General features: G+C 47.8%; 1 protein-coding gene across 1 annotated transcript; it reads left to right on the top strand.

Annotated features, from left to right (window-relative positions):
• Positions 1 to 9642: 9642 nt before the first annotated feature.
• Positions 9643 to 10534, top strand: SMIM44 (small integral membrane protein 44). The gene is made up of 2 exons (XM_049881341.1): positions 9643 to 10004; positions 10296 to 10534. The coding sequence occupies exons 1-2, from the start codon at positions 9803 to 9805 to the stop codon at positions 10532 to 10534; spliced, it is 441 nt and encodes a 146-aa protein (XP_049737298.1). The 5' UTR covers positions 9643 to 9802.

Here is a 10534-nt window from a genome sequence, read left to right as displayed (position 1 = left end):
CGCCAAACGTTGAGTCTTCAGTGTTGGGGGAGGGGAGGCTGGGAGCGGGGGGACGGTTGCTCTCAAGGAACCCTCGTGTACATGGTGGGGTGGTTTGGATCGGTAAGCTCGGCTCTGCCGTGACTCCCGTGACCATCGATACCGACGGCCTGCACCTATTTCACCGTCACAGGTGGGGGCGCAGATCTGCCAGCAGGCCCCCTCCAGGGGGCTGTGGGGAAGTAGCCCTCCAGCTTGGCCCTCCCCAAGCCCCCAACTCACTCAGCTCCTGTTGGGGGCACAGGGGAAGGGGTTTATTGGTGCAGCTAAGAGCCCTGGCTGTGGGTTCTGGTTTCGGCTGGTTCACGTCTTCCCTGTGCAGCTGAGCGCGTTAACCCCTTGCAGCACCCAGGGACTCCTACTAGAGTAGCTTTTATTTAAAAGCCGTCTTCTTTGTGTCCACGTTCCAATCGCCTGCACCCGTCATCCTGCTCCATGTCTGTGGTCCATCCCCTCTAAACCTCCAGCACGCCCTTCATCCTCGCTGTTTGCGCATCACATGGCTTCCTACTTCGGTGAGAAAATGATGCAATTAGAACTTCCACCTGTTCCCACTGCCCCCTCTGCTCAGCTACCTGCCCGTGTCCTGTACTCAGCCTTCCCGCCCGTTATGTGGGTGGCACTGCTCCAGCCAAGACCTCTGTACGTGGTACAGATGGTTAGGTTGTTAGTTTGAGTCCACCCAGAGGCACCTCAGAAGAAAGGCCCGCCTGTCTGTTTCTGAAAAACTAGCTGTTGAAAACCCCATGGAGCACAGGTCTGCTTTGACACACATGAGGCCACTGGGAGTTGGAATTGACAGCAGCTGGTTTGGTTTTTGGTTTGCTGTCACAAATTTAGCAGCTTAAAATGACATTATCTCTCACAGTTTCTCAGGGCCAGGAATCCTAGAGTGGATTAGCTTAGTTGGGTGATTCTAGCTCAGAATCTGTCTCAAATCTGCTCACTTTTACCCCCTCCTCTGCCTCCACCTGGTCCAGCCTGGTCATTGGCCTCCTAGACCAGTGCAGTCATCTCCGCCCTGGTCCTCATGCAGCAGCCAGAGGGTGCCCCTGAGCACCTGAGTCAGGGCCCGCTGTCCTCTGCTCACAGCCCTCGGGGCTCCCACCTCCCTAGGGTAAAAGCCCAAGTCCTCCACCTGGCCCCCAAGGCCCTGCCCACCCTGCTCCGTCTCCTCCGCGGCCCCCTCCTCCACTCTCCCCCTCACTCATTCTGCTCCAGCCACACAGGGCCTCCTAGTTGTTCCTCCAACTCACCAGGCAGGTCCTGGCCCAGGGCTTTTGCACAGGCTATCCCCTGGACACTCATGTAGCTGGCTCCCTTTCTCCTCCAGATCTCAGCTCAAATTTTAAACAGTAACTAAACACTTTCCTTCTATGAGACAGCGGTGGCTCAGTGGTAGAATTCTTGCCTTCCATCCAGGGGACCCAGGTTCGATTCCCGGCCAGTCCACCTCACACACAGCCCTCACTCGTGTGTCAGTGGAGGCTCCTGTGTTCCTGTGATGCTGAGCAAGTTTCAGTGGAGCTTCCAGACCAAGAGTAGAAAGTAGCCTCGTGATCTACTTCTGAAAATCAGCTGGTGAAAACTATGGATCACAGCAGCCTTATCTGCAGCTAATCACCGGGATGGCACAGGACTGGGCAGTGGTTTTACTCTGCTGTGTGCGGGATCGCCATGAGTCGGGGGCCGACCTGACCGCAGCTGACAATAACTTACCTCTTAACAGCCAGTCATAATCCCTTTTACCATGGCCTCTGTCCCCACCCCCATTTTCTACCTTCTAAAGTACTACTTCCAGACTAAGACCAGGAAGAGGGACTCAGCAGTCTACATTTGAAAAGCATTAGCCAGTGAAAACCTTATGAATAGCAGTGGAACATTGTCTGATATAGTGCTGGGAGATGAGCCCCCCAGGTGGGAAGGCACTCAGAAGATGACTGGGGAAGAGCTGCCTCCTCAAAATACAGTCGACCTTAATGACGTGGATGGAGTAAAGTTTTCAGGACCTTCATTTGCTGATGTGGCATGACTCAAAATGAGCAGAAACAGCTGCGAACATCCATTAATAATCGGAACCTGGAATGTACAAAGCATGAATCTAGGAAAATGGGAAATCGTCAAAAATGACACGGAACACATAAACATCGATATCCTAGCGTTAGTGAGCTGGAATGGACTGGTATTGGCCATTTTGAATCGGACAATCTTATAGTCTACTTTGCCAGGAATGACAACTTAAAGAGGAATGGTGTTGCTTTCATAGTCAAAAAGAACATTTCAAGATCTATCCTGAAGTACAACGCTGTCAGTGATAGGATAATATCCATACGCCTACAAGGAAGACCAGTTGTGAGGGGTTGAGATTGTGTGTCAACTTGGCTGGGCTCTGATTCTCAGTGTTTTGGCAGTTGTATAATGTTGTGATCACTTCCCTGTTGAAATTTGATATGTGATCACCCCCATGATGGAATCTGCTGAGCGGTACCGGCAGGGGTGGGCCCTGTGGTGGCTCACCGCCCCCTCAGCCTTCATCTCTCTGCCTTCCGCTGCCGAATTCCTTCCTGCTCGCCTTGAAAAGGTTGTTGGCTTGTTCCAGATCCAGCAGCTGTCTCTTGTCTGACCTCTGGTTCTTGGGACTTGAGCTAGCAGCTTACGTGTCCACCTTGGGATTCGCCAATCTTCACGGCCTGTGAGTAAGAGTCCTGCTCCCTGACCTGCCTGTCTTGGGTTCGCCAGCCTCTGCAGCTATGTGACTCAGGAGAAACCTTGCGGTCTTGCCTGCCGACCTTGGGGATTCCTCGACCGTCACAACCTGGGAGCGGGATCCCTGCTCTACAACCTGCTCATCTTGGGTTCGCTACCCTCTGCAGCTCTGTGAATTGGGAAGGGACTCTATCCTGATCCGAGGACTTGGGACGTTCCAACACCTACAATCACTTGAGCTGTTCCCTTGATACAAATCTCTCTGTATGTATTTATACGCTTTTCTGGTTTTGCTTCTCTAGAGAACCCAGTCTAAGACATTTGGCACCAAGAGAGTTGGGTGCTGCTCTAACACATACCTAAAATGTGTACGTGGTTTTGAAACTGTGACTGGATGGAGTTACAGCAGCTGCAGAGGACCCGTACAGCAGAGAAGCGACAATCGCAGAGAACCAGTGGCAGCAAAACCAGGAGACCAGTGCCAGACACCGCTGGAGCCAGCCCACAGGGTGAGAGGGCTGAGTGCCTGTGCACAGGAGGCTTCCTGGCAGAGTGGGGTGCCTCTAGGCACTTGTCAGTGGAGCTACAGAGCTTTGGAACAGTTTCTCCAGCAGGGCAGATGCGGGCCTGGGGCCTTAGAGCCAAGAAGCCAGTAAACAGAAGCTGAAGAGACAAAAAATACAAGAAGCCAAGGGGGCGGGGGCCAAGATGGTGGTGTAGTCAGGTGCTTCCGGCAATCCCTCTTAAAACAAAGACCTGAAAAAACAACTGAAATGATTATACTTATGACAAGCTAGGAGCCCTGAACATCAAAGGCAAAGTCAGAAAATGGACAGAGCCGCAGGGGGAGGGAGAGATGGTTCAGAAGCAGTGAGGAGTTGCCGGACCTGAATCGCTGGGAACCCTCAGGCACCATTCCCTGGAGCAACCACAGCAGGGCTGGTGGTAGTGTTCCGGACGTGGTTTCCTCAGGGGGAAACAGCAAGCCACACAGTCTACCCACACCTCTGGAACTAGAGAAGGATGGCGCGCTTGGTAAAAGCTAAGTACTTGTGTATATTTTACCAGACCCCCCCCCCCCGCCCCAAGCCGGCTTCAGTGGCTGTCAATTTCCCTGGACCTGAGATAGGCCTTGCTGAGCACTCTGAGCCATTCTCCAAGCCTTGGAGAAGGAATAAATTCACAATTGGGGGAATAGATAATCTGCCAGCTCCACTAACCTGGGGAGGAGAGAACAAAAGTGGCTCCTGTCCAGGCATAAATGGTCTGTGGACTTTGAATACCTTTCACCCTTGCATGGACCTGCGTGGGCCCATTTCAGAAGAATAGGCCCTTGTTAGCAGACTGAAACTGTTTCAGCTGTGAGGTGGAGAGGTGGGTATTCAATGTTTGACACGACTCTGCCTATTAAACAGGGTCCTCACCTGCCTATATCAGGGGCCTAAGGACTGGTGGCTCCACCATGTCACCTAGCCACCCGTGACAGGGGTCTAAGGATAAGTCGCACCTCCCAGCCCTTTATAACCAAAAGTACTGGGTGCCCATGGTCTGTCTGCAGAACCCACCTACCTGTGTGTTCTAGGGAAAAAGGGATGCCCTTTCCTCACAGACACTTGGGGGATGGTTGTCAGCCCCCTGCCTTGTTCAGAGCATGACCGCCTGCTGCAACCAGATACCTGTACCTACACCAATCACTCCTGCCCCTCTAAGACTGTGCCAGTACCACACACCTGAGCTGAATCCATACAAGAAAAGTGAATGGACTCCTAGGCTTATATACCTGATAACACCTCTAGCCATTTGATGACAGGAAGTTAGAGCTTCGAAGGCAAAAATAAGCTAGCTCACTCAAGCAGCCTATTTGGGCATATCGAAATAAAACAAAGCAAGAAGCTAGGACACAGTAAGTAAACATAAACTAATACAATAACTTACAGATGGCATGGAGACAACAGTCAATATCAAGTCACATAAAGAAGCAGACCATGATCATTTCAACAAGCTCTCAAAACAAAGAATCAAGGGATCTTCTGGATGAAGGTGCCTTCCTGGAATTACCAGATGCAGAATACAAAAGATTAATATACAGAACTCTTCAAGACATCAGGAAGGAGATCAGGCAATACGCAGAACAAGCCAAGGAACACACGGATAAAGCAGTTGAAAAAAATTAAAAAGGTTATTCAAGAACATAATGAAAAATACAATAAGTGGCAAAGATCCATAGAGAGATAGCAATCAGAAATTCAGATGATTAACAGTAAAATTACAGAATTAGACAACTCAATAGAAAGTCAGAGGAGCAGAATTGAGGAAGTGGAAGGCAGAATTAGTGAGGTTGCAGATAAAAAAATTTGGCACCAATATAGTTGAAGAAAAATCAGATAAAAGAATTAAAAAAAAATGAAGAAACCCTAACAAGCATGTGGAATTCTGTCAAAAGAAATAACCTACGAATGATTAGAGTACTAGAACAGGGAGGGATAGCAGGAAATAGAATTGTTGAAGATTTGTTGGCAGAAAACTTCCCTGATATCATGAAAGGTGAGGGGATATCTATCCAAGATGCTCATCGAACTCCACATAAGGTAGATCTGAAAAGAAAGTCACCAAGACATAATCAAACTTGCCAAAACCAAAGATAAAGAGAGAATTTTAAGAGCAGCTAGGGATAAATGAAAAGTCACCTACAAAGGAGAGCTGATAAGAATAAGCTCACACTACTTGGCAGAAACCATGCAGGCAAGAAGGGAATGGGATGACTTATATAAAAAAATTGAAGGAAAAAAATTGCCACCCAAGAATCTTATATCCAGCAAAACTCTCTCTCAAATATGAAGGTGAAATTAGGACATTTCCAGGTAAACAGAAGTTTAGGGAATTCATAAAAACCAAACCAAAACTACAAGAAATACTAAAAGGAGTTCTTTGGTTAGAAAATCAATAATATCAGGTATTAACCCAAGACTAGAACACAGGACAGAGCAACCAGAAGTCAACCCGGACAGGGAAATCACAAAAATAAATCAAGATAAGAAAACACTCAAAACAGGGAAACAGAGATGTCATTATGTAAAAGAAGACAACATTAAAAAAATAAAGAGGGACTAAGAAATATAGTCATAGATCTTTCCTATGGAGAGGAAGACAAGCCGATGACAAGAAATAAAAGTTAGGTTTAAACTTAGAAAAATAGGGGTAAATATTAAGGTAACCACAAAGGAGACTAACAATCCTACTCATCAAAATAAAATACAAGAAAAAAAAAATACTCAGCAGAAGCAAAATCAACAACAACGAATAACAGAAAAAGACAATGGATAAAGATAAACTACTCAGCACAAAAGATCAAGTGGGAAAAAGAAACTGTCAACAACAAACAAACAAAAAAAAGACATCAAAACAAAAAAACCCTCATACCTATCCGTAATTACGCTGAATGTGAATGGACTAAATGCACCAATAAAGAGACAGAGAGTGGCAGAATGGATAAAAAAACACGATCCATCTATATACTGCCTACAAGAGACACACCTTAGAGACAGAAATAAACTAAAACTCAAAGGATGGAAAACAATATATCAAGGAGACAACAATAAAAAAGCAGAGTGGCAATATTAATTTCTGACAAAATAGACTTTAAAGTTAAATCCACCACAAAGGATAAGGAAGGACACTATATAATGATTAAAGGGACAGGAGGATATAACCATATTAAATTATTTATGCACCCAATGACAGGGCTTCAAGATACATAAAACAAACTCTAACAACATTGAAAAGTGAGATAGACAGCTCCACAATAACAGTAGGAGACCTCAACACACCACTTTCAGTGAGGGACAGAGCATCCAGAAAGAAGCTCAATAAAGACACTGAAGATCTAAATGCCACAATCAACCAACTTGACCTCAGAGACGTATACAGAACACTCCACCCAACAGCAGCCAAGTACACTTTCCTTTCTAGTGCACATGGAACAGTCTAAAGAATAGACCACATATTGGGTCATAGAGCAAGTCTTGGCAGAATCCAAAACACCGAAATATTACAAAGCCATCTTCTCTGACCATAAGCCAATAAAAGTAGAAATCAATAACAGAAAAAGCAGGGAAAAGAACTCAAACACTTGGGAACTGAACAATACCCTGCTCAAAAAAGACTGGATTATAGAAGACGTTAAGGACGGAATAAAGACATTCATAGAATCCAATGAGAATGAAAACACTTCCTATCAGAACATTTGGGACACAGCAAAAGCGGTGCTCAGAGGTCAATTTATATTAATAAATGCACACATACAAAAAGAGGGGCTAAAATCAAAGAACTATTCCTACAACTTCAAAAAACAGAAAGAGAGCAACAAAAGAAACCCTCAGGCATCAGAAGAAAAAAAAAAACAATAAAAATTAGAGCAGAATTAAATAGAGAACAGAAAAAACATTGAAAGAATTAATAAGACCAAAAGCTAGTTCTTTGAAAAATGAACAAAATTGATAAGCCATTGGCCAAACTGACAAAAGAAAAACAGGAGAGGACGTAAATAACCTGAGTAAGAAATGAGATGGGCGATATCACAACAGACCCAACTGAAATTAAAAGAATCATATCAGACTACTGTGAAAAATTGTACTCTAACGAATTTGAAAACCTAGAAGAAATGGGTGAATTTCTAGAAACACACACTACCTTCCTAAAATAACACAAACAGAGATAGAATAACTAAGTAAACCCGTAACGAAAGAAGAGATTGAACAGGTAATTAAAAAACTCCCAACAAAAAAAAGCCCTGGCCCAGACAGCTTCACCGCAGAGTTCTACCAAACTTTCAGAGAAGAGTTAACACCACTAAAAAAGGATAAAGGTATTTCAGAGCATAGAAAAGGACAGAATACTCCCAAACTTATTCTATGAAGCCAGTATATCCGTGATACCAAAACCAGGTAAAGATACCACAAAAAAAGGAAATTATAGACCTATATTCCTCATGAACTTAAATGCAAAAATCCTGAGTAAAATTCTAGCCAATAGAATTTAACAATATATCAAAAAAATAATTCACCATGACCAAGTGGGATTCATACCAGGTATGAATGGTTTAAAATGGTTTAAAATCAGGAAAAGTGTGCATCAGGGTTGTATTCTTTCAGCATACCTATTCAATCTGTATGCTGAGCAAATAATCCGAGAAGCTGGACTATATGAAGAAGAACGGGGCATCAGCACTGGAGGAAGACTCATTAACAACCTGTGTTATGCAGATGACACAACCTTGCTTGCTGAAAGTGCACAGGACTTGAAGCACTCACTAATGAAGATCAAAGACCACAGCCTTCAGTACGGATTACACCTTAAGAAAACAAAAATCCTCACAACTGGACTAATGAGCACCATCATGATAAACAGGGAAAAAATTGAAGTTGTCAAGGATTTCATCTTACTTGGATCTACAATCAACAGCCATGGAAGCAGCAGTCAAGAAATCAAAAGACGCATTGCATTGGGCAAATCTGCTGCAAAGGACCTCTTTAAAGTGTTGAAGAGCAAAGGTGTCACCCTGAAGACTAAGGTGCGCCTGACCCAAGCCATGGTTTTTTCAATCACATCACATGCGTGTGAAAGCTGGACAATGAATAAGGAAGACCGAAGAAGAGTTGGCGCCTTTGAATTGTGGTGTTGGCGAAGAATATTGAATATACTATGGACTGCCAAAAGAACGAATAAATCTGTCTTGGAAGAAGTACACCCAGAATGCTCCTTAGAAGCAAGGATGGCGAGACTGCGTGTCACATACTTTGGACATGTTGTCAGGAGGGCTCAGTCCCCGGAGAAGGACATCATGCTTGGTAGAGGGTCAGCGAAAGAGAGGAAGACCCTCAATGAGGCAGACTGACACAGTGGCTGCAACAGCGGGCTCACGCGTAACGATTGTAAGGATGGCGCAGGACCGGACAGTGTTTCGTTTTGTTATGCGTAGGGTCGCTACGAGTTGGAATCGGCTCGCACCTAACAAGCACTTACTGTATCATTTGCTCTAAGGCTATGTTGATTTCTAGCCCCTGGCCAGCACAAACAGCTAAGCGCTCTACTACTAACTGAAGGGTTGGTGTTTTGAGCCCACCCAGAGGCCTCTCGGAAGAAAGGACTGGGAATCTGCCACACACATGGGGTCCCCTTGAGTCGGAACTGACAGCAACTGAAAATGTCGATTTCCGCGTCTGTCTCCTCGTCTTGGAGCCCTGATGGCACAAATGGTTAAGTGCTTGGCTGCTGTCTGGGTGGGTTCAAACCCACCCAATGGTCCTGTGGGAGAAAGACTGGCGATCTGCTCCCGTAAAGATTACAGCCTAGGAAACCCTATGGGGCAGTTCCGCTCTGTCACGTGGGGTCACGATAAGTCCAAATCGACTGGATGGCACCTCCTGACAGTAGCTCCTTACCTTCAAGGTTAGCCCCATTAGGGCAGGGGCTTCGATCTGCCTTGTCACAGCTGAGTCCCAACCATGAGAAGGGTCCCTGGCTACATTAACCCAAAAACCTACAGCTGTGGAGTTGATTCCGACGACTCATAGCGACCCTGCAGGACAGAGTATAACTGCTCCATAGGGTTTGCTAGGCTGTGATCTTTACAGAAGCAGACTGCCACATTTTCTCCCGCGGAGCAGCTAGTGGTTCAAAACGCCAACCTTTTGATTAGCCGTTGAGCACTTAACTCCTGCGCCACCAGGGCCCCTTCTCGTCACAGCACATGCTGCGTAAGTATTTGGGGGATGAAGGAAGAAAGCAAGGGGAGATGCCCTGTGAAAACCTGGGGCAGGGTGTTCTTAGCAGACAGAAAGGCAAGTTCACCAGCCAGGAGGTGGGAAGGGCATGTGCGTAGGTAGAAGGCCGGTACAGCTGGAATAGAGGTGGGGGCCCGGGGCCTCCGGAAGCGATCTGCCATGGGATTAATTCCTGCAGATGGTGGCTGAGGGGGAGCCCCAAATCCTCTTAGCCCGAAGCCCCTTAAGACTTCCGCCTCGAGGTCACCTCCGGGCCTCGGCTGCTCAGGGCCGCGATGCCGGGGTTGGTGGATGAGGAAGAGCCCGAGGTCCGGAGCCTGGCCCCAGCGCTCTACGAGGAGTACCGGCCGCCACCTCTGGATGCCATCCGCCTGCCCCAGGACGCTCTGTACCTGCTGCTGGCTGCGCTCCTGGTGGTGGCCGTGGCCTACGCCATTGTTGGCCACCTCATCAAGGACCTGGCTCATGACCTGGCTGGTGAGCCACCACCTATAGCCACCCGGGCTGGGTTTGTGCTGGGGGTTCCAGGGCCTTAGCCATGGACAAGCAGAGGGTGCGTGGGAACTGGGGAGGCAGAGGGCCTGGGGTTGCTGCCATGGGTTGGAGGGTGGGTGGGGTATTGGGGAGGCCAATAGTCTCTTCGGGGTTGGTGCTGTGGGGCAGAGGGTGGCCAGGAACTCGGGAGGCTGGGCGTCTCTCTGGGCCCAGGATTGGCCGGGGGTAGACGGGGCCTGGGAGGCTTCTCACCACCCTCCCCACTGGCTGCAGACTGGGCCTTCGGGCCGAAGCCAGACCAGGAGGCTGCCCCCCGGGAGCTGCGCCCGAGCCTGGCAGGTGAGGACCTGGAGGAACTGGATCTGCAGCTGGCCCTGGCCTGGCGGGGCGATGAGGACACAGGTGGAGGTGGCGAGGGGGTCCAAGTGGAGCCCCCCGCCCAGGCTCCCCGTCGCCCTTCTGTCGCCTTCAAGGATCCACCCATCCGAAGCAGCTTCTGGAGGCTGGACTGA

This window comes from Elephas maximus, chromosome 3 (genome assembly GCF_024166365.1).
Source record: "Elephas maximus indicus isolate mEleMax1 chromosome 3, mEleMax1 primary haplotype, whole genome shotgun sequence".
Taxonomy (NCBI): Eukaryota; Metazoa; Chordata; class Mammalia; order Proboscidea; family Elephantidae; genus Elephas; species Elephas maximus.
The sequence above is the reverse complement of the archived record's forward strand: the minus strand, read 5'-3'. Positions and strand labels throughout refer to the sequence as shown.